Here is a 24,016-nt window from a genome sequence, read left to right on the forward strand (position 1 = left end):
GGTAACTGCCTGGACGATTACTCTTTGAGTGCCTGCTGAACAACAACAACACAGTGATAACTTATTTTTCTTCATGGTGTGCACAGATGTATGGGTCTTTGTGTGATATCTGCTTTGAATACTTCAGATTCTCAGGTAATGCCTTCCTGCAGAAAACATATTATTGACAATTGGCTTCTGGATAGTGAGATCTATTCATAAAATTGGCCTCCATTATAACTCCAATAAACCATTAAATTACAAATTCTTTTGGGTAATATTTCATTGTGCCTAATTTATTCTACTATGTACAGCGCTGTGTGCACTGTCAGTGCTATATTTCATAACAAAAGGTATTGGTTTTATTCAGCACACAACGAAATGCAGGATAATCCAACATCCCTTCAAAAATGTAATGCCTTGTTTCCCCCCTTTCCCACTAGTGTGAAATATTACGACAAGTTCATAGGTTTAGAGGAACAGCTCCTCCGTTAGAAACTGTGTTTATTCGCCAAATAAAATCCCCCAAAATAGGGATTTTCGGCATGTTGCATCATGTTCTTTGGAGGGATATTCTCCAGAAGCTTGCCAAGGCAGCAGAGTCCTAGGCGTCAGTATATAAAGGGTGCAAATATGAGCAAGAAGTAGTGGTCAGAACTTCCCTTGCTTGAGTTTGTCTATGTGGTGAGAGAGCTTCAGGGCAGGACCAAGCTTGAGACCCATGTATTTCATCATAACATCGCTTCTTAAGAGGAGCAAGGCCTTGCCATCAATTTCCTGCATCCATGGAATACAAAATAAAAAATGTTAAGTGCTCAATATTCTAAATGGCAGATAAAAAGAGATAAAAAAAAAAGTTACTAAAGTCGCTAGTAGATCATAATGGTGTTTGTGGCCATATACTGTCAGATTTTGTAATTCAGTAGATTTATATAACATTCAGGACACTACCAGTCAAAGTTTTTGAATACCTCCTTTTTTTTAACATTCTCAGTATAATTTCAACCAGTACACCCTTAAATTGCATAATGTAATTTAAGAATATGTATTTGTTAAGATTCAGTCTGTTTTTGTTTATTTAGGTGATGTTTGTCACTTATTTTATACTTTTCAGAAATTAATTGCCATTCTGAAACCTTCAGAATGCAACTTTTAATTAGGAGAAATTGCTGCTGTTTGAGACAACATTGACCACCATCTACCCAATCAGGAAAAAATGGAGGGGGAGGTGGTTCTGCAGCTGCTGAAGTCTCAAAGTTTGTTACTGGACTACACCATAAAGATAATAAAAAAGCACAATTTACACTGTGGCTAGTGGACACATCTAGAGGAATTTGAAAAATGTTGAATTGTTAATTGTCCAACTGTGTTGCATTTATAAATAAATATAAAGGGTAAAAACATACATGTTTACGGAAAAGCTCGGCATGGAATCCCAGCTGTGGGTCAGCATCTCTGACAAACTGCATGACATCCTCTGTGTTCCACAAGGATGGGTCACGTGGTGCCCTCCGGCCACTTGAGTACCTCTCTGACTCTGGAGAAAAACAAAAGGAGAATATGTTTCATTGTGCATATTGTGGGGTACCAGTGGTGTTTTTGTACTATAATAAAACCAGGCTCTCACTTGGGGGACAATATGTTCAGGTGGGTTTAGAGTGCAATGATTTGATAGGCAAGAACAAAACAGTATTTTATAGTCTACTGACCAATTTAGTGTGCAGCAGTATTATCGCATTTCACCATGTCTATAGATTATAGTATATTACCAGGTTAAAATCTACTAAATTTATTGTTACCTCCTGAGTTCAGCCGTCGCACAGTTCCCTGGGAAATATTGCTAGGTTGGTGGACGCTTCGATAAGAGGGAGATCGATACTCCCTAGATACCCGGCTAGTGTTGGGGCTATGCGGAGAGTCTGCAGTACCCAGATGCTGCTCCAGAGATCCTGGGAGTCCAGCATCAAGCATGAATGTCTCTCCTGCAATTAGAGTGCCTCATAAGAATGAAAATACAAGTAACTGGGAGGTTGTCCCAATATGCGGGACTGAACTTACCCTCTGATGCATGGCAATCATTCTTTGGTAACTTGGGACACAAAGGGGCGTTATAGGGGGGAGTTTCACTGGGATATCTCTTAGAGCCTCTTCCTGGACCATGGAGACTGCCCTCACAGTTACTCCTTTCTTTAGAGAAAATTTAGAAAGATGAGTTTGTTGTGTTATGCCTGCAGGGAATACTGGGCAATTTGGACATGGTGACACTGGCCATTACGCTTACCTGCCAGATATCGGTCACTGTCACATGAACCTGTTTGCAATGAAGGATTCTGGGTAAACGGTTGGTTTCCAAAAAGATTCTCAGTGCGCAGGTTCCGGCAAAGCTTTTCAAGAAAGCGGAGGACATAACCAATACTGTTCACTGCTGGTAGATTTAGTGTGTGCTGCTCCCTCTCAAACACAGCTAAAACAATAAATACTTCCACATTACTTATTTCAAATTTCTTATTCTAAAAATTTACAAAGTAAAGATGGCTCAGCATGGGGTTATTCCTTATATCATACATTGCATTAACGGCTGACCAAATCGTACTGACCCGAAGACCGGAGTGTACTAGAACTCCTGCTATCTGTGGCCAAAGGTTCCTACACACCCATTCCTTGGACACCAAAGGAGTATTAGCTGGCCACTTTGATACAAAATACTTAAAGTCCCACTATGTCATTTTGGGTAATGTCAAAGAAAAAACATAGCTAAAGACATACAGGGAATATAGATGCTGTAGCAATCTTTTATACAGTTCTATGGATGGTAATAGCCCCTGCAATTTAAGGTTTGTTGTCATGGGTTGTACTGATGGGGACGGAGGGTAAGCTAAATGCATTCCATGAGTCTGTTGCAGATCTGTCCTGCAACTAATTCCAAAAGCTAACAGGGAACCTTTTGGTAAGGCAAGAAGTATTTACATGTCCGCTTATCGCCTTGTTTAAAGAGGTTATTAGTGCTCCTCTTACTAAACCACTGCCCAGTTCACATGCAAATTTGGTCATATGGGAGCAGGGTGCAAATGGATTGCACACTGCAGTATTACATGCAGATGAAAGATGTAGACAATGGTTTTATAGGTCAAAATATAGGTTTTGTTTCTCACCAGATATGACTTCCCCACCATGGCCCTGCTTCAGGAAGCTGAACACAGTCTTTTGATGGTATGCACAGTCTATGCAAGCTTGCACTGCTTGTTGTAACACCACAGAAGCTCGTGCAGGTCCAAAATGATCTGGTAGATGTTGGACCTTCTTACGATCTAGGTGAGGGCCTGAATCTCCATTCTTGTTCAGGTAAATACAGACTGTGAATGAGATTAAATATTTGTGCATTGGTATATTAAACTGGAACCTATATGTTTCCAAATTAAATGTATGCAGCCATTATACAGAAGTGCTAAAGTGCTAAAAGCGTTACTGACATTTTTTAGCCTACATTGTTACCTCAAAATGACTAGATTTACTGAAGTATATGTCTTTCCACTGTACTGTTCATTGGTACACATGAAACTCTGCTTTGAACTCTCTGATGGAATAGTAAATTGATGTGTTACTGATTTGGTGACACATGATGAAGGGCAACAATGGCTAAAGGAAAACACAGTAAATTTTTTTGTGCTAATGTTGCAAACAAATGTATAATTAATGGGGGTCCAAAATAGCCCATGCATTCAGTAATCATATACACCAGTAAGATCATCAGCTAACCAATATTCCTTATCTGTTTACTCTAGAAGAGATACAGAGTGGAATTTTTGAATCATTTTTGGTTCAAGCTAAACTAGCCAATATTATTAGGGCTTTTGTGGCTGCTACTTACACACATAAATGGTAAGGGCAGAGACACACGCTGTTATTTCGGGAGATTATTCGCCCAGCGACAAATCGCTTTTTCTTAGGGTGACTAATCGTTTAGTTTTCTGAAGTCGCCCAAAGTTGCCTCACAAAGAAACTTCAGGCAACTTCGGAAAGCTGAAGCGATCCGAGTGCCATCCCGCTGGCGATTTAGATTCTACCCGATGGGAAGGCAGTTCAGGGAGATTAGTCTCCCGAAGAAGAAGCTGGGCGACTGTAAATTGCAAATCACCAGGCACTTAAGAATTTTGTCAAACTGAAAAATACTATGTAGCAAGCCAGCAGGAGAACACAATGGATCTGATGTTCAAAGATAGGTGTTAGATTGCAGTTATCTATAGTAAGTTATTTATAGTATCCAATGGATAACAAGTTTTGGTCAGATTAGTACAAGTTGGAAAATGTACCGTATCTACGTACGTGTAACTGCACTGGTGCAATTTAACATCTATGTTAGTAGATCAGGACCAATATACTTTGCTTACATGCATTTGCATCAAAGCAAAGTAAACTCACTGAAGGACAGGGAATGCAGAGAAGACTGCTAAAATGAATAGAAAGAGAGGGTGCATGAAAGCCTAGAGGAAGATCTAGAATAAAAAAACAAACTGAAGAAAGTGAAAAACACACACATTCTTATATATAAAATACATTTTCCGTATTCTTCCACTTGGATTTATCTTTCCTTTAGAAATAACTGTAATATTCAGGCCAGTTACACATTTCATGCTAATCACTTAATGTGAATGTGATTGTACAGTGCAGAGCAAGTCCCATACAAGCATGCTGCCCCAAGCGATGCCACTACAGTGTTCCAGGCATATGTGTAGTGTTTTAGTGCTGCACATCTCTGCATACTTTTGTGCCCTCTAGCAGGTGTGGTTCAGTTTGCTTCAAGGGTAAATAAACATGGGTGGTTTTGTTGCTTTTTGACCTGCACTGGAGTACCATGCGTTCCACTGCCCAGCAACAAGTGTTACTTGCACATAATCTGCCTTACTGGCCTGTACCAATGGTAGAGGACAGTGTTGAAAACAGAACTAAAGACTATTTTAGTGCATTCCGAGTTCTGCTCCCTAAGGTACCGACCCATATGGTAGGCTAATATCAATTAACCCTTGCATCGCAGTGTGGCTGCATGCGTAAATCTTCACAGCACATCAAAATGCTTCTTGTGTCAACTGCAGTAAAATTAGTTACAAGAAATATTGGTTTATTTGGATTATTACACGTAAAAGAATGCACTTCTCTTTCTGAAATCCTTTTTGCACAACCTAAGTCATGAATGCACACTCAGCCAGCATCACTGGGAGCCTGGCTCAGTCTCTCTTTGCAGATGAGTTATATGAGCTTGTCAGGTAAGCAGTGCCTGGCTGCAAGGATAGGTATAGCTGCAAGCTTTTTACTTGTGAATGCTTTAATCGGCAGCATTTGAATTTCAGGCTCATTTCTTTGTCAAGTGCACTATGCAAGATGCAAAAAGTACAGTTACATTTTATATTATTTTGGAATGCAAATCCTTGGCAAGAAAGTACTTATTTATATGAAATAATACTGTTTAATTTATCTGAAAAAGGTATTGCACTATGCCCTAATGATTAGAATACGAGAGAAGTAAAAATGCCAGTTGAAAATAATTGTGTGTGTACTTAGTACTGTACTGTTATTACTTATTTATCAATTTTCATTTACTTTATTTAAAGCGCCAACATATTCCCGATTTGTGCACAAAAGGATCATTTACAATAACTGACAAAGTCAAACCAAGGCAGTAGGTAATTGGGTCTGTGCCTGAAAAGAGCTTACAATCTTTCATAAGTCGTACAGGAATAAGTGTTTTCTAAACATAATGGCTTTGCAGATCTTTCCAAGGGAATAACAAGAAACAAGACACGGAAGTTTTAGGGACCTGACTTACCCGCCTCTTTCTTAAGAGAGAAAGAGGAGGGAGCCTCGAAAAAATGCATGTATACTTGCATTTTCTTTGTACGCAAAGAAGGAGTCTGGACTTTTTTGTTAATTATATAATTTGTCCATGGATATGGACTAAGTCTTGGACTGGTAGAGGGCTCCACTATAGTTTGTATGGATATACTATATATATTTCTAAAAGAGAATACTTAATAAGCCAGTGTTTTACGAATGTGAAATCAAAAAAATATTTAACACAAAGTACCTGTTGGTGCCTGCATGGCGGCACATGGAATGGTTGCAGCATCCTGTGGAACTGTGCTGGTGTCTGGCTCTGGGGTGCTGTTGGTGGGGGATGTAGGAATCTGGTTTAGCAAAAGTCGAGGCTTTCTCTGCATAAATGAAATGCAAATAGCAAGTAACTGTAAGTAAACAGCAATGCACATCCCAATGTTACCGGCACGGATTAATGGGATGCCCAAAATTCACTGATTTTCACAGCTTATTGTTAGTGTGTTTGTGAGTGAGTGTGTGTGTGTGTGTAAGTGATTGTGTGTGTAAATGAAAGCGAATGTGTAAGTGAGTGGGTGTGTGTGTTGTATGAATGTATGATATCAAGACTGTATTTGTAAATTTAAGGCATATGCCAGAAAGGAAGAGTAGTAGGTGAATGTATATTTTTTTAGTTGTTTAACAGAAGTGATAGGTTTTAAGCCTTATTTAACAGGAAGACGAGTAGCTGCTACTTGAAGCTGGACAGAAAGTGGATTTGGTATATCATATCAGACAACTTGGCACACACACATGCAATGAACACATATATCTAGTTAGAAGTGTTAGCTATCAACTTTCCTGTGCAATATAAGCCTACCAGAAAGTGGTTATATAGTACATTTACTATAGTAATGTGAACCATATCAACCAGATATCATGACTCAACCTGCATTAGACTTGTAGAGCTTTTTGCAGAGTGGCTGCTACTGGTAATGGGGCTTATAGCAAACTATGCTGTTACTATATAATCTCAATTTAAAAAAAAAAAAAAAAAGTCCCAATTGGCTGATTTTTGGACAAATATCGGTTTGGTAGCCCCATCGTGGTGTTAGATCGGGTCACAGACTCAACTTGTAACTGAATCTGCCTACAAATAATTAGTCACGCTGTATTCTTACATCTGACTTACTTAACCTGTTGATCCAGTAGAAGAGCTAATTACTATGTGATACTTTGCTTCCGTTTATCATTATTCTACATGAACCATAAGCTGAAAATTGGATCTCAAACTGTGATGTGAAAGGTTGGCTCACAATACATGGGTATCTACAGCACTTCTGATGATGAGATATTGAGATATGAGAAACAGCTCAGCAGTACTGAACAATATAAGCAACGCTAACCCCAGAACGGTCATCAGTTCTATATCTGGGGCAATAAGCCTGATGACCAGTGTCTCTACCCTCACATATATCTTTTCCCACAATATAAATATGATACTGCACTTCACAAATTCACTATTTACTAAGATTTTATACATGTAGATTCAATTTTTCATAGCTAATACTTCACAGGCATACATGTTCTCTGGCATTATTAAATGGTTTCTCACCTTACTTCCTGGCTTGGGGCCTCTTTTCTTGGGAAAGCGAAAGGGTTCACAGAGTTTAGAGGATTGGCTGCACAACTGATGGACTAGAGCTTTTGGCAGCTGCCCCTTCTTCCTCCCTGGCTTTCTGCGCTTACGGCCAGGAATAACCGGAAGCAAGTTCTTTGGGCCCCTCATCATTGATGTGGCTATTCCAGCAGCTGGCAATGGGCTCTTGGGAATGACCACTGCGAATAAGGTCAATCAGTGTTAGAATTGTACTGAGGGAAAGCCCACACAGCCCCATGAAATTATGTAAGCCGTTTTGTACCTTTGGTCCCTGGAGGCTGCAAGTTATCACCAGTAAGAGAGCACCATCCCACAGGAAAGATATCGCGGGAATCATATCGACACCAGTAATCAAATGCTCCTCTCCAGCCGTCAAATGTTACAAGAATCTCACTGCCTCTCACTTCTCCTATGGTAGCGGGGCAGATAAAATGAGGATTCTTTCTATCCACAGCCTCCAACTTCATCCCAATTTCAAAGTAATTCTGGGGTGGTGATGGTGGCTCCTGAAACAGAGTGTCATGGTGGTTCATTTAATTCAATACATACACATTGCCATGGAAACTTAGAGTCATTATTACCTTGTGGAATATTTTGGCAGGTGCCATCTCAGCTCCATTTAGAGTCTTTAGAAGGAACATAGGCCATGAGGAGGCATTGAGCCTGAAGCCTATACATTAAATAAAGATGATAAATATATAATAAGTGCACTGTTCCTTATAATGATCCTGAACATTTGTACATGCCAACAAGAAACACAATACATTTGTAAAAGGACACTATTACTCTCTATCAGGAAATATTAATTAGAAGTTGTAACTGCACAACCATAAGGTTTAGTATCTCAGTGTAATAAATTAGGGCTTTTACATTCTATAGCACTAGGCCAATAATATTAAATATTGCTCTATGCTTTTGGTTAAGGGATTGGAGCAAGCATTGCCTATGTTATTACATAAGCCTCTTTGTAGAATCCACAAATGCAGCCTAATTTTACCCTAGAGCTGCAAACAAGGGTGATAAATTTGCAACCCTTTTAAACAAGAAATGTTTCACATATTATGGGCCATATTTGAGGTGCTGGTCTATGGCTGTAGGCAACTGCTTAACCTTGGAGATGTTATAATATCACATTAATTCTACAATGTAACTTGGACTTCAGCAGTAATCTCTATGGACAACATCCCTGGTAGTTCACAGCTGCTTGCATACTGTACAGCTGTCTGCCATTGCTTCTGCATCACTGAAACAATCTATATTAGTTAAGGTCTCTTTCCACAAATTTATAGCGAGTGGTCACAATACAAATATTTCCCTAATTTTCAAGCCTAGTGCCTCATATCTGAACATTTTACAAGTCTGTGTCTGTTCATTTCTAGAAAGGTATGTAAACTTTATTAATATAGCAAAAATAGTTTTGGTAAATCAACATAACAGTAATTACTATATATTGTAACTTTTTAATTTCATTTGCCTCACCTAGTGGGGGCTGTAACATGCCCCCACTCTTCTCACAAGTCCCAATAGGCTGGATCTCAGAAGAGTCCACCAGTCTCCAGAAATCATTCTTGTTGTCACTGCCATCAAGCCGCAGTCTGAGCCTGACTCCTGTGAGACCCACTACAGAGGCAATGCAAGTGGATGTTGTGTTCCTTGGATCTTGGGCCTCCAACTTCATTCCTATTTTATAATCGCTGGAGGGAGGTGAACATGACTAAAATAGGAGAAAATAGCCAATGAATAAGACTGACTTGAAATAAAAGAGATACCGAATTAGTACTTTCTAGTGAGAATTGAACTATTTGGAATACCAATATAGCAAGGAGTGAGCTAACAGACATTGGAGTATTACTGAGCTACTTTCTCCTTCCACTCCATTGCTTCAGCACATTTAGTCTATCACTATTCTATTGAAGGACAGAAGTATGATGTTTTTATTAGGCGTGAGGGACAATACTTTACACTGTACTTATTGTCCATGGTGCCTGTTTCTGCTTTGCACCCAAGTCCCTATTGCTCACCTGCCCGAAGCAGTGAGGGGGTGCAGGTTGGGACCCCGTTTCTTTTAAGTATTTCTCCCAACTGAAGTGACCTGCAAATGAAAATAATGTGTATTAACACTAAGTCTTATACGCAAAATATTCAATGATACTTTAAGATATGTCAAGTTGTCTATGCAGATTTTCATCTATGTCTATGATACATCTCTATAATTTTTTCAAGTCATATAAAAAATGTTTTAAAAAAACATTTCTTACTACACCCCAACACGCATCAGCAAAATTAGCGGTAATCCAGAACACGCCACTTGCTTCAGAGGATGTGGGGAACAGGGATCCTTCTTACACACGTGGTGGTCTTGCCGGGTGGCCCAAGAATTCTGGAAAATGGTAGCTTCTCTGCTCTCCGAGGTTCTACGCAGCACTGTTCAGGCAACCCCACACACATTTCTCTTGAAAATCCAGTCTGTAAATTCTAAACCTTCTCACAAATTAGCTACACATATCCTGACAGCAGCAAGATCTCTTCTAGCAGCACATTGGAAAAGACTGCAATTACCAGGTCGACAACCACTAATAGCCAAAGTAAACTGGACCCGATGGAAATGATCAGAGACAAACTGTTAGATAGGAGCTATGAAGGGGAGCTGGAGTGGTATCCGTGGGCTCAATATCTGGAAGGAATTCAAACTGATTCTAATATCAATGATCCTAGAACTACCTGAGAGGTGCAACAGATGAGAGGATGTCTGGTAACAATAAACTGAAGCTAACGTAACTATGTCATCCTTCTATGTCTTTCCCCTTTCTCCTCCATTCACCCTTTCCCTCGAGATTCCCCCCCGTGTCATCATACTGCCAGCTGCAAAATAATGGCACTGAATATCCTAAGAGGTCACTGGAGGTGACCGATTGTGTAGGGTCATACCTTAAGTACGCATACAATAACCAGACTAGGACATGCATGCAGCTGGATACTTGTTGTTGTAATTTATTGCATTTATTATTTGTTACTTTAAAAACCAATAAAAATTTCAAATATAAAAAAACAAAAAACATTTCTTCTCTGCAGATCTGTATTTAGAAATAGGTTGGTTGCAGAATCACACCATGCAGAAATGCAAAATTATTTCCTACACAACTGACCAAGAATCTTGAGAATACATGCCAGCATATGTTTGCAATCAGCTATGTAACTGCCGACAGCCCCCTAGGGAAAGATTTTAATCTGTATAAATTGCTGGATTAATGGGTTTGCTGCCATAAAATCAAGTGGAGAAGTATCTTACTTTTTAACACCAAGCATATAAATGCATCAAATTGCCCTTCTATAGCAGAAATTACATATTTTGTTGGAATTATTACAAGCTACAGCCAAACAATGGCAATCAAAGGATTCCCAAGCAACCATAGTGTGAGTATAGGCATCTTTATATGTTTAATTTTGCTGTAAAGGGGATCACTGATTGTTTATTTGTCATTTATAGTTCCTGAATTAGACATTCCAATGTGGAGATCCTTTGTCAATTGCAAATGTATATTGTATATTCACAATTATACAAATTAGTGGGAGATGTCATGGCTTTTTAAAATTAATATAATTAATAGGACTTGTGCTGACCATAATTTTTGCATATTGTTAAATAGGAAATATCTATAGTTTTTGTTTTTTTCTTCTCTAAACAGGGCAGGTTTCATCTGAAAATGTAACTTAAGGATAGTGCCGTGTGGGGGCTTAAATCTGGCTGCTGATATACAAAAGTCATATACGGTATTCATTTCATCTCCTGCCTGCACCTTAAGGGCAGAGACACATGCTGCTATTTCGGGAGATTAGTCGCCAGCAACAAATCGCTTCTTCTTTGGGCAACTAATCTCCCCGAACTGCCTTCCAGCCAGCTAGAATGTAAATCACCAGCGGGAGGCACTCAGAATGCTTCGTTTTCCGAAGTCGCCCCAAGTTGCCGCACAAGGAAAATTCGGGCGACTTTGGAAATCCAAAGTGATATGTTTGGCTTGGCGACTAATCTCCCTACGTGCCATGAGCCTTAGGGTAAGGGCACATGGGGACTTCCCTGTGGCTGGCGGAAAGGTAGGGGAAGGCAGTTCGGGGAGATTGTCGCCCAGAAGAAGAGCTGATTAGTCGCCGGGCGACTAAATCTCACCATGTGCCCTTACCATTAGGGTGGTTGCAAACAGGGAGTTTAGTCACCCAGTGACAAATCTTCTCTACTGTGCGCAACTAATCTCCCCGAAATGCCTTCCTGCCGGCAAGAATGTGAATCACTGGTGGGATGGCATAAATATCGCTTCGGAATTCCAAAGCTGCCCAAAGTTTCCTCATGAGGCAACTTTGGGTGACTACCGAAAAAACAAAGCCATATGTATGCCATTTCGGGGAGATCAGTTGCACGCAGCAGAGAAGTTGTCACTGGGCAACTAATCTGCCCGTCTTCACCATTATATATACAGAAGAATCTCAATGGATTGCTGGTTTGTTTGACTTTGCTCTTTAGGATCAGGAAGTAGAATGCGGCTTTTGCTTTATTTTCAAATAAAATAAATATTTTGCCCTGTTTAGAGCAAGAAATAACAAAAACTATAGATGTTTCCTACTTGAAAAAAGTAGACAAAACATATGTACAATACACATACCAGTATCAACAGAAGAACAGCGTCATCAAAAGATGCTGTTCAGGCATGTAGCATGACAGGTATGATAGATATGTATAAATACATATATGCTGAAATATGATTAGTGAATAGTATCCTTATAGTTTACAGCTAATGAAATGTATAATACATGAACGATAAACATTACCTGTATATGGTATGTATTTTCTTGCTGCGTCATTGCTATACATTGCCTACAGTAGCTTAGAATAAAGGCATGAAGAAATTACTATTTTCTGCTGCAAAAATGTAAATGCAAATATATATATACCCTGATTAGTGTGAGTGTCTGATGGCCGTCCATGCCTCCTTCCATCCTTCCAGTCGGTTGCTAAAAAGAACAGAATTAAATATTGATTATTGATTTGATTATTACTTTTGAAATGAAGCATAACAATTTTTTTTTTCAAAGCAAATTACCTTTACATCACTTTTATGCTTTATATAAAAAGTATTACCCTATAACTCAACTGGCTAACAAGGTACAAGATACTTTAACTTTTACAGGTCAGTTTCTAAACCTGTGCACTCCATGCTGCCCACATGTTTAGTCGATGGAGGTCTAACCACTGCTGCTTCTGCTCTAACCACTGCTTAAGCTAGGTAATTAAGAGAATGTCATAGACAGATAGTACATAAACTCACATCCACCTCTTCCTTAAATTACCTCTCAGATGTCCAGGTTTTCGCATGATCCCAGGCTGAGAAACCACCAGAGAATTTACAGATAAACTGAAGACTCCACTGACAGACAAGAAGCAGTTGAATGCTTAGCAAACAGTCAGACAATGGTAATGCCAAAGAACTGGGAAGATTCTGCAGCCAGTCGGATGGCAGCAGTCCAGAGGGAGAGATAACCTGCCTGTTAACAGCATGAGAGAGGTTCTGTTGACCTGTGTAGGCTCTGAGGGCAGCCAGGTGGAAGCTGTGCAGATAAGGTGAGGTTTTCTTTATTGTAGACACTACACAAAAAATGGAAAATGAATAAGTGAGAAACAGTACCTGTACTATTTGGCAATGTTAACATAATAGTTGTTTTATGGAACTATAGAAACCCATGAATGTAAGTGGTTGGGGGATGTGGTCAAGGAGTCTTGACAGTCACGGGAAGACATATTACTATATATTAAAAGTCATATATAATTGTAATTATTGGAGAGTGACATGATCATTTTCATAAATCTGTAACCGTGTTATAATCTAAGAGGGCCCAATGTTTTGGGATCTCTGAACTAGGTGGTTCCTGAAGGCACATAGTGGAATTTACACATGAGACGGATAAGTCCCTTTTCAGAGGGATTGAAATATTCAATCACCATATACATTTATCAACAGATATAACCAATGTACTTTCTATCAGCACTGACATATTCTGATTTCTGATTATTTTGGCACACAAAAACCTTTGCAGGCTATTAAGCTTTAACTGTGTAACCTCTATTATAGTTACATGCGAAGTTACTTCAACTTTACTATGATGTCAAGTTGCATTTCAGCTGTTAAAAATCTATGCCACAGAAGTCCAACTTGTTCCCCGTCTGCTGTCCAATAAAACTACAGCAGACCTTGGGTGTGAATGGATTCTGGGAGTTGTAGTTCAAACATTAAACAATATACAGTTCCTGGCCCATACAGAGAGTAAATCTTACACATGACTGTAGCACTTACAGTAACAAACTGAACAAGTGTAGGAAACAGGAAATGATGAATAAAATATAGCATAGGCAACGTAGAAAAAAAGAAAAGAATTCAACAGCACCCCACACACAAACACTGACAGACACATTACAGAGGATTCCGTAATACACAGAAAGGCACACTTACAGGCCAGACAGGAATGTAGTCAGATAAACATATACATTACAGGAAGTGCAGCCTTACCCAAAGACAGTCCAACAAAATACTAACAAAGGTTTGTCAAAGAGAGAAAGGAAATGCATTGCTACTCAGCAGAGCTTACACTCTAACATAATGACATCTGCCTGTCTTCACTTCCAGCTTCTCTTCCTCTCTGTCTTTTCCTGATCACTGCCTGTGCTCTGTTCCTCCTCCCCCTCTCCCTTCCCCTTAGTCCACAACCCAAACACAAACAAGTATATAACAGCCATTTCACTCCTCCTGCTCTCTTCTCCTTCTTCCACTCCAAAGGCAGCTTGTAACCATCCTCCCTCCCTGCAGGGCCCAGTAGGATGGTCTTAAGAGACCTTTTCTCTCACTCATGCTGCTGACTTTCCTTGCCACAAATCACTACCACTACCGTCCATGCTTTCTCTCACATTGAATTGTCTTTGTTACTTGGCCTGGCATATGCTTACCTCTCTTTTTGTGATTTTTTTTTTCTCCCGGGCTTTAATACAGAAGTGAGGATCTTAGTCTCCGTCCGCCATGATCTTTCATACGCAAACAGACGTAAAAACAGACACCCCCTCCCTCTCTCCACTCCTCCTTCTCCTCTCCTTCTCTTTCTTGTGCCCAAAAGGACACCTAGTGCCTTAACCCCTCCATTACACAGAAATAGGAATGTACGGATACCTCATTGTTTTAAAGATGGTCTCTTACTGAACAATCTGCAGTCCTACAAAGTAAGAGTTGCTCTGTTAGATGATAAAAAGGGACATGGAGAGTTTTCACAGGCTTATCTAATACTGGGTATCATTTACCTTCAAGCATATATACAATTTACAGATCAAGTAATTCTTCCACAAAGACAATATAGTCACAACATTATCCAGCTAAGCTATCAGATATTTTTTTAGAGAATTTTAATAACAAAATGCAAATTAAATTACAAAAACAAACAAGAATAACCTATATACAAAAGTGTTCAGATTTCTTGCATGAAAACAACCATGCCAGAGAGATATCTGTAGAAGACTTTTTGTATAGATGACGGAGGTCCAAGCTGGACTTCTTATCTTTATTGCAAAACTACAGTTCCCAGCAGGCTCTACCAGCTTAGTAGTTGGAGGGTATCATGACAGATTTGAGATTTCTGTACTAACTAGTGATGGGCAAATTTATTCGCCAGGCGTGGATTTGCGGCAAATTTTCACATATCGGCACACGTGAATTTTTTTGTGAAACAGCATTGAAATTCGCTGTGGAAAATTCACCACGACAAAAAAAGAATTGTCACGCATCAAACTTTTCCGGACACCCATTAACTTCAATGTGTTTCGCCAATTTTTCTCCATTTTGTGAACTCTAAGCGTACCTTCCTCTGTGTCTTCCCTGGTCCAAATGAATCAGGCTTAAAGACTTAGCATCACATTAAACACGGTATCCTAACTTCTGAACTTCCATCTACTGATAAATCAAAATTATTAGTGTTCATTTACAAATACTTCAGTGCTTAAAATTGCTTCCCTTAGAACCCATAAACAAACTACTTATGCTGGTAAGGTGCAGTTGTAGGGTGCATGCTGTGTTTGAATAAAGTGCTGTCAAGTGCAAGGGAGTTTAGCCCCTAGCTCCAATGTCATTCTGATTTTTTTTCTACACTACTTTGCAGTACTGGGGTTCTGAGTTCAATTCCACCAAGTGCACTGCTAGGAGTTTATATATTCAGTTTATGATTAGTATCAAGAAAGTATTTCAGTTTTACTCAGCTAATCTGGCAGCAACAGGCTATATTAGCTAGGCATAATTTTTGTATTCAGAACTGATATGGAACCAAATCTGAACTTAATTTGGATATTCAAATTGTAAAAGAATACAACGTTATCCAAATTGCTGCTTTCAGTGGCCCAGAGTTTTAAAATCCATTTACGGATTTGTGACAGGAGCATGACTATGCTGCAAAAGGGTTTTGGAAAACAATTTCTAGCAACACATTATTATATAAACTGAAATCTGTAATACAGAAACACCAGAGACTTTTAGGCTGGAGCCAGGTGACACTGTTTCTCCGCAGGCCAAGAACCCATTCCTCTGTTGTTGCTCAGAGTGCCTGCACCTGAATATATTGGGGCATATTTATCAAAAAGGTGAAGTTAGAGATCTCCACAGTCTGCTAGAGTGAAATTCCTCCAATCTCCATTCATTTATATGGGATTTTGAAAGGAGTATTTATCAAAGGATGAACTTTCACTTTCACCCATTGATTAATACTCTTTTAAAAATCCCATAGAAATGAATGGAGAGTGGAGGAATTTCACTCTACCAGATTGTGGAGATCTGTAACTTCACTCTTTCATAAATATACCCCATTGCCTCAGCTTGGGTGCAGACAGATCCACTGCCCCCTGTCTGCCTCGACATTGCATGTGCCTGCACCCTTATATATTTAGGGTGCAGGCACATTAAGCATTAGAGGAGCAGTGGATTTTCGGCCTGTCTCTCTCTGCAGGCCAATATTTGCATCATCTGGCACTAGCATTAGGGTAATGACACATGGGCCTCTTTAATGAGGCAAAACAATAATAATGGTATATAGCTTAACCCAGAGCAAGTATGTTCCTTAATGGACCTATGCGGCCTAGTGGCTCCCAAAGGGAGTAGTCGGGACCAAGGAGAAGTCGCCAAAGGGTTAAACAGGAGTCGTAGATGAGTCACAGGCAAGGGATCACAAGGCAGGCAGCGAATTGTCAGAATCAGAGTCAGAAAGCAGGAATATTCAAAGGAAATAACACCCAGGTTCATATAGCAACATAAACCTATACTTGGGCAAGGATACAGTGTTTCAGCGCCTTTTTATTTGAATTTGGCGCCAGGTGATGACGTCATCGCGCTTGCGTCACCGCGAAACCACGTGGGCGGCATGGGCGCCGCCATTTTGGATTTTGCACCGCCCGGAGAAGATGCGATTCTGAGCGCTTCCGGCGGCAGCATCAGAGGGGACCCTGACAGTACCCCCCACGGGGGGCCACTGGACCACCAAGTCTGGGTTTCAGGGGAAATTGCCTGTAGAATTCCTTTACTAAGCGAGGGGCATGTACATCTGAGTGTTTCTCCCACGAGCATTCTTCTGGGCCAAAGCCCTTCCACTTGATGAGGAATTGGAGAGATCCCCTGGAGAGTCTGGAATCTTTTCTACCTTATACTCTAGCTGGCCGTGTACGGGGATGGCAGAAGGCGGAACTTGATCAGAAGAGAAGCAGTTGGAAACAACTGGTTTCTCCAGGGATACATGAAATACATTAGGAACTCACATCTCCGGGGGAAGTTGAAGCCGAACGGCCACAGGGTTGATAATCTCAGAGATGGTAAAAGGACCAATGAACTTGGGACCCAACTTGGGAGAAGGAATCTTTAAACGTATGTTTTTAGAAGAGAGCCACACTTTATCTCCAACTTTATACAGTGAAGAAGATCTCCTTCTGCAATCTGCAAAAGTCTTATGCACCAGAGTACTTTTTTCCAAATTAGATTTGGTTGCCGCCCAAATGGCAGACATATGAGCCGCGTGATCATCTGCAGCTGGGACTTCAGATAGTAGAAAGTCCTGTGGAAATGCTTGCAGATGTTGACCATACACCGACAAGAAAGGAGATCTTACGGTGGAAATGTGACTAACATTGTTATGGGCGAATTCCGCCCACGGGAGGAGGTCAGACCAATCATCTTGACAGAGGGAGACATGATTCCTTAGAAACTGCTCAAGAGCTTGGTTCACTCGTTCCGCCGCCCCATTCGTTTGAGGGTGATAGGCAGAAGAGAATTGGAGAGAGATACCCAAAGCTTTGCATAAGGAGCGCCAGAATCTGGATACAAACTGGGATCCTCTGTCAGAGACTATTTCTGCTGGAAAGCCATATAGCCGGAAAATATACTGGATGAAGAGCTGGGATAATTCCACCGCAGAGGGAGGTTTTCGCAGGGGAATGAAATGCGTCATTTTACTAAAGCGGTCAATAACCACCCAGATCACAGTGTTCCCTCTTGAGGGTGGTAACTCAACAATAAAGTCCATTGCTAAGTGAGTCCATGGGCGAGAGGGGATGGGTAGAGGTTGTAATAATCCACAAGGGCGAGAATGGCTAACCTTGGAAGTGGCACAAATGGTGCAGGCAGCCACAAAGTCTTTAACATCTTTACGAATAGTCGGCCACCAAACAAGGCGTGGTAATAACTCTAGAGTCTTTTCTGGACCAGGATGTCCTGCCTGCCGGGAACAATGAGTCTGTTGCAGGATGGGCAGATGAAGCTCAGAGGGTACAAATGCCATCCCAATGGGAGTATCGGCAGGAGCAGAAGACTGGCCAGCCAAGATTTGTTCAGCAAATCGAGGAAACAGTGAAGCAATGATCTTGACAGGAGGAACAATTGGCTCTTGCTTTTCAGAACAACGATCAGCTGGGGAAAAGCTTCGGGAAAGAGCATCAGCTTTACGATTCTTGAAGCCAGGGCGGTAAGTCAGGATAAAGTTGAAGCGGGAAAAGAAGAGAGCCCGCCTTGCCTGTCGAGGATTCAGTCTCTTGAGAGCTTGTATGAACTCTAAATTCTTATGGTCAGTGTAGATCGTGACCGGGATCAAAGAACCTTCAAGGAGGTGACGCTACTCCTCGAGAGCAAGCTTGACTGCCAAGAGTTCACGATTCCCCACATCATAATTCTGCTCTGCAGGAGAGAACTTTTTGGAGAAATAGGCACAAGGGTGAAGTTTCCTGTCAGCAGAATGTCTTTGGGGCAGGATAGCACCAGCTCCAACCTCAGAGGCATCCACCTCAATGAAAAAGGGTAATTCTGGATCAGGATGACGAAGGACCGAGGCAGAAGTGAAGGCATCCTTCAGGGACTGAAATGCTTCTACAGCTGACGGGGGCCATGAGTTGGGTTTACCTCCTTTATGGATAAGGGCAAGAATAGGTGCAATGCGAGAGGAGAATCCCTTAATAAACTGTCGATAATAATTGGCAAATCCAATGAATCTCTGAATCGCCTTGGTACTCAGTGGAAGGGGCCACTCCTGTATTGTGGACACCTTGGCGGGATCCATCTCAAAACCTTCTGGGGAGATGATGTAACCTTGGAAAGGGATCTTGGATACCTCAAAGACACATTTCTCCATCTTGGCAAAGACAGAGTTCTTCCTCAGACGAGAGAGTACCTCCTTAAACTGGGAGTGATGGCTTTCTAGGTCCTTGGAGAAGATCAGGATGTCATCTAGGTACACGACCACGAATTTCCCCAAGAGATCCCGGAAGATGTTGTTCACAAATTCCTGAAAGACGGTGGGGGCATTACAGAGGCCAAAGGGCATTACAAGATATTCGTAGTGCCCATCTCGAGTGTTGAAGGCCGTCTTCCATTCGTCACCCTTACGAATGCGGATGAGGTTGTATGCCCCGCGTAGATCCAACTTCGTGAAGATCTTTGCCCCTTTCAGTTGGTCAAAAAGTTCTGCGATCAAAGGCAAAGGATATCGATTTTTAACAGTAATTTTATTAAGTCCTCGGTAGTCAATACAGGGACGTAGACACCATCCTTCTTCTCCACGAAAAAGAAACCAGCCCCGGCGGAAGGGGTAGAGGGACGAATAAATCCTGCTGGAGATTTTCTTGGATGTAGTCTTTCATGGCGGTAGTCTCTGCTGGAGAGAGAGGATAAGTGCGACCTCTAGGGGGCATGGTTCCTGGAAGGAGGTAGACTGGGCAGTCATAACTACGGTGTGGGGTAAGGAACTGTGCTGACTTTTTACAGAAGACATCCGAGAATTCCTTGTAGAAGGGGGGCAGCGTCTTCAAATCTGTAGTGGAGATGGAGAGGTTTAGCAAGAAGACAGTGCTGTTGACTGAATGGACTCCAACGAGAGATCTGTCCAGAAGACCAATCAATGATGGGGTTATGCAAGCGCAGCCAGGGAAGACCCAAGACGACTGGAACAGAAGGGCAGGAGATAATCAGGAACGATAATTTTTCTTTATGCAAAGTCCCAACCTGCACAGGTAATTCCCCGGTCGTCATGGAGATAAACTCGGACGTTAGAGGCTTGTCGTCAATGGCAGTAACCCGAGGCGGAGAAGACAATGGATATAAGGGAACATCCATATACTTGGCAAAGAGAGCATCCATTAAATTCCCGGCAGCCCCAGAGTCAATGAAAGCAGAGCCGAAAATAGTCTTAGTGTCCAGCCGAATCTGAAAAGGCAGAATAAACCTGTGAGAGTTCTCTTGTGATTGAGAAGTAACGCCCCCAACTCACGTTACCCTGGCTTTACCTTGGGGAAAAGAACCCTTAGGCCTCACAGGACAGGTATTGGCAAAGTGTGATTGTCCACCACAGTACAGACATAGACCCGCCACCCGTCTACGAAGTCTTTCTTGCTCGGAGAGACAAGCTCTTACCAACTTGCATTGGCTCCTCCAGGGGAGTAGTGGAAGACTGCTGGGACGGTGCAGGCAACAGAGGTCTTTGAAAGCGTGGGGCAAGTGTAGGTTGAAATATCTTACTGTGTTCTCTTTCAACTTTTCCCCCTTTAGACGAGTATTCACTTTAACAGTAGGAGTAATTAAATCCTCAAGAGAATCAGGAAGTTCCCTGGAAACCAGGTCTCATTGACAGCGCTTGGTAAATACAGCCTGGGGCATCAAACACAGTGCGGAAGGCTTGCAGGAATGCTTTGATATCAAAAGTTAATGGAGAATTCTTCTCCCAGAGAAATGTTGCCCACTCAAGCGGTTTGCCCTCCAAACGAGACATCACATATCCCACCTTGGCACGTTCACTGGGGTAGTGAGAAGGTTGAAACTCAAATTGGATCTGGTACTGTGTAGCAAAACCTCTGCAGGCGTGTGGATCCCCATTATAACGAGGTGGAGGTGGAATGCGTGGCTCCCCAGCCAGAGAAACAGCAGCCGGAGGAACAGTGGCCGGGGGAGGATTGCCGGCAACTGGAGACACAGGAGGCATATGAGAAAGGAGAGTATCGAGTACTTGCCCGATGCGGAACTGTTGAGCTTCATAATCTTCCATGCGGGACGCCAATCCCCGAAGTGCTCATCCGACATCAGGCGTGGCTTCCTCAGTGGGGTTCATGGCCCAAGTATAATGTCAGGGGGCCTAGTGGCTCCCAAAGGGAGTAGTTGGGACCAAGGAGGAAGCCCAGGAGCAAAAAGTCCAAGTCGTGGTAGCCAAAGGGTTAAACAGGAGTCGTAGATGAGTCACAGGCAAGGGATCACAAGGCAGGCAGCGAAGGGTCAAAAATCCAGAACAGGCAGGAGTCAGAAAGCAGGAATATTCGAAGGAAATAACACCCAGGTTCATATAGCAACATAAACCTATACTTGGGCAAGGATACAGTGTTTCAGGTGCCTTTTTATTTGAATTTGGCGCCGGGTGATGACATCGTCACGCCTGCGTCACTGCGCCGGTGCTGAAACCACGTGGGCGGCATGGGCACCGCCATTTTGGATCTTGCGCCGCCGGGAGAAGACGTGCTTCTGAGCGCTCCCAGCGGCGGCATCAGCAGGGACCCTGACAAGTGCCACCTATTTCAAGTACAAGGATAAGTTTTATAGGCAGAAGCATGGCTGCCCCATTAGATTGCCAGTTTCGCCCATTGTGGCAAACCTGTACATGGAGGAAGTGGAAAGAAAGGCCCTGGATAGCTTCAAAGGAATCACTCCCAGTCATTGGTTCCGATATGTGGATGACACAATGGTTAAAATACACACACAGGAGTTACAGATTTTCACTGAACACATCAGCACAGTGGACAACAACATCAGGTTTACACGCGAAGATGTGCAAAATAACACACTGGCTTTTTTGGGCAGAGACCAGTACCTGCTGTTTGACTCCCACCATCCACTAGATCACAAACTGGGGGTCATCAAAACACCACAGAGCAGACAAGATCCCCACCAGCACAGAGGCTGAAAGAGATTTAACATCTCTGAGGGGCTGTGAAAACATGTGGGCCTTTGTGAAAACAAATAGAAACAATTGGAGTAGGGCAAAACACCCAGTAGATCTGAGCATAATAGCCCCAACCCACAGCAACCCAGTTCAGAACACCTGCTTCTGTGATATCGTCAAAGGCTGACCAAGCATACACCATTAAAAATTAACTTTTAATTGATTTGTTTTTTTCAGGCAGTTACAAGCCCACTGTGGCTTGTAACTGGCCGACTTTAAAAGGCTTTTATATTATCGAGACCATACTCATATACTAACAGAGTCCACCTATCGCAGTTTTTAGTTATGTTTTTTATGGACACGGTCCAGCACTGCGCATTTAAACACAGTGGGTCTGTTTTTTGGTTGTGGTTTGTGAAACTATTCACGGTTGGTGCGTCACATATGTTTTTAAAAAACAAATCAATTAAAAGTTAATTTTTAATGGTGTATGCTTGGTCAGCCTTTGACGATATTACAGAAGCAGGTGTTCTGAACTGGGTTGCTGGGGGTTGGGGCTATTATGCTCAGATCTACTGGGTGTTTTGCCCTACTCCAATTGTTTCTATTTGAATTGACATTTTGTATACAACCTTGCAGATTATACCTAGCTTAATACATTGTATCCACCTGAATGCTTAGCTCTATATTTTGCCCTTTGTGAAAAGAAAGAGAAGCAATAACACCAAGACTACCGGTGAAGGGGGAAAATGACAGAAGAAAGAACTTGGTCCTCCCTATATAGCTGGGGTGTCGGAAAAACTTAGAAGGATTTTTTTTTATAATGCCTTTATTTGCAGCAACAAAAACATATTAATAAACAAAATTGAATGCCATATAGTATTATACTTTTACATAGGGTTACAAATGAAAAGGAGGTAGGCCTACACACAGGGCCGCCATCAGGGGGGGACAGGGGGGACAAGCGTACCGGGCCCGGGCATGAAGGGGGGCCCGGCAGCGCTGCATTTTTTTGAAGATCCGGGCCCCCCTTACGAGCGCCCGAGCCGTACGTCATTCCTCTTGAGTGCCGAATGCGGAAGTGCCGAAAAGCCGAAGCCGATGCGCCGAAAAGACCCGAAGTCACGGAAAAAGCCGAAGTCCCGAAGTCACGAAGCGCCGAAAAGACCTGAAGTCACGAAAACAGCCGAAGCCGAAGTCCTGAAGCAGCGCAAAGACCCGAAGTCACGAAAACAACCGAAATTGAAGTCCTGAAGCGGTGAAAAGACCGAAGTCACGAAAGGAGGCGAAGTTGAAGTACTGAAGCCATGAGTTCAATTCTACTGAACACCAGTTTGTGGTTTTTGGTTTTTTTTAATCCCCTGGCCACCAATGTATTATTTTAATATTCTATAGGCCCCTGCCACCAATCATTTTTTTAAAACTTTTTTTTTGGGGCCCCAATTTTTTTTTTAACTCGTAAGGGGCCCCTTGCCACCATTGTTTTTTTTTGGGGTTTTTTTTAAAAAAAAATTAATTTTCTTTTTGGTGGCCCCAAATTTTTTTAACTTGTAAGGGGGCCCCTGCCACCAGTTTTTTTTTTTTCAAAAAAAAATTATTTTTTTTTAAATTTTTTTTTGGGGCCCCAATTTGTTTTTAACTTGTAAGGGGGCCCCTGCCACCAGTTTTTTTTTTTCAAAAAAATTTTTTTTTTCCAAATTTTTTTTTTGGGGCCCCAATTTGTTTTTAACTTATAAGGGGCCCCTGTCGCCAATGTTTTTTTTTTTTCAAAAAAAAATTAATTTTTTTCAAATTTTTTTTTGGGGCCCCAATTTGTTTTAACTTATAAGGGGCCCCTGCCACCAATGTTTGTTTATTTTTTAGTTTTTTACATTTTTTTTTGTTGGGGCCCCAAGTTTTTTTTTAACTTATAAGGGGGCCCCTGCCACCAATGTTTTTTTAAAAAAAAAAAAAATTAAATTTTTTTTTTTTTGGGGCCCCAATTTTTTTTATAAGGGGGCCCTGACCATCAATAGCTTTTACAACTTGTGTGGGGGGGGGGTTACTTTTTTAGCGCTGATGTCTGTGTGTCTTTTAACTGCGATGTGGGCGGGATATGGG

The 24,016-nt window shown here is 41.6% G+C and overlaps 1 protein-coding gene across 3 annotated transcripts; it reads right to left on the reverse strand.

The window, feature by feature from the left end:
• Positions 1-254: 254 nt before the first annotated feature.
• scmh1.S (Scm polycomb group protein homolog 1 S homeolog) lies at positions 255-14,501 on the reverse strand. 3 transcript variants are annotated; one of them, XM_018248153.2, is made up of 15 exons: positions 14,078-14,195; positions 12,785-13,079; positions 12,389-12,448; positions 9,466-9,536; positions 8,924-9,158; positions 8,026-8,114; positions 7,707-7,950; positions 7,400-7,623; positions 6,059-6,185; positions 3,132-3,332; positions 2,261-2,443; positions 2,038-2,166; positions 1,779-1,961; positions 1,386-1,516; positions 255-756 (listed from the first exon to the last, which is right to left on the reverse strand). In XM_018248153.2, the coding sequence occupies exons 2-15, from the start codon at positions 12,807-12,809 to the stop codon at positions 631-633; spliced, it is 2,028 nt and encodes a 675-aa protein (XP_018103642.1). In that variant the 5' UTR covers positions 12,810-13,079; positions 14,078-14,195; the 3' UTR covers positions 255-630. The 3 variants fall into 3 exon arrangements, with proteins under 3 accessions (XP_018103642.1, XP_018103643.1, NP_001083196.1); XM_018248154.2 differs by having other exon boundaries at positions 13,999-14,131; NM_001089727.1 differs by lacking the exon at positions 14,078-14,195 and adding an exon at positions 14,433-14,501 and having other exon boundaries at positions 446-756.
• Positions 14,502-24,016: the final 9,515 nt, after the last annotated feature.

The sequence above is a fragment of the Xenopus laevis genome, chromosome 2S (genome assembly GCF_017654675.1).
Source record: "Xenopus laevis strain J_2021 chromosome 2S, Xenopus_laevis_v10.1, whole genome shotgun sequence".
NCBI lineage: Eukaryota > Metazoa > Chordata > Amphibia > Anura > Pipidae > Xenopus > Xenopus laevis.

Coding starts and splice junctions, on each gene's coding strand:
- scmh1.S (XM_018248153.2), bottom strand. CDS start 12,809: ATGCGAAAACCTGGACATCTGAGAG. Junction 9,159..9,465: donor CCCCTCACTGCTTCGGGCAG/GTGAGCAATAGG, acceptor CTCCTATTTTAG/TCATGTTCACCTCCCTCCAG. Junction 1,517..1,778: donor GCGACGGCTGAACTCAGGAG/GTAACAATAAAT, acceptor GTTTTTCTCCAG/AGTCAGAGAGGTACTCAAGT.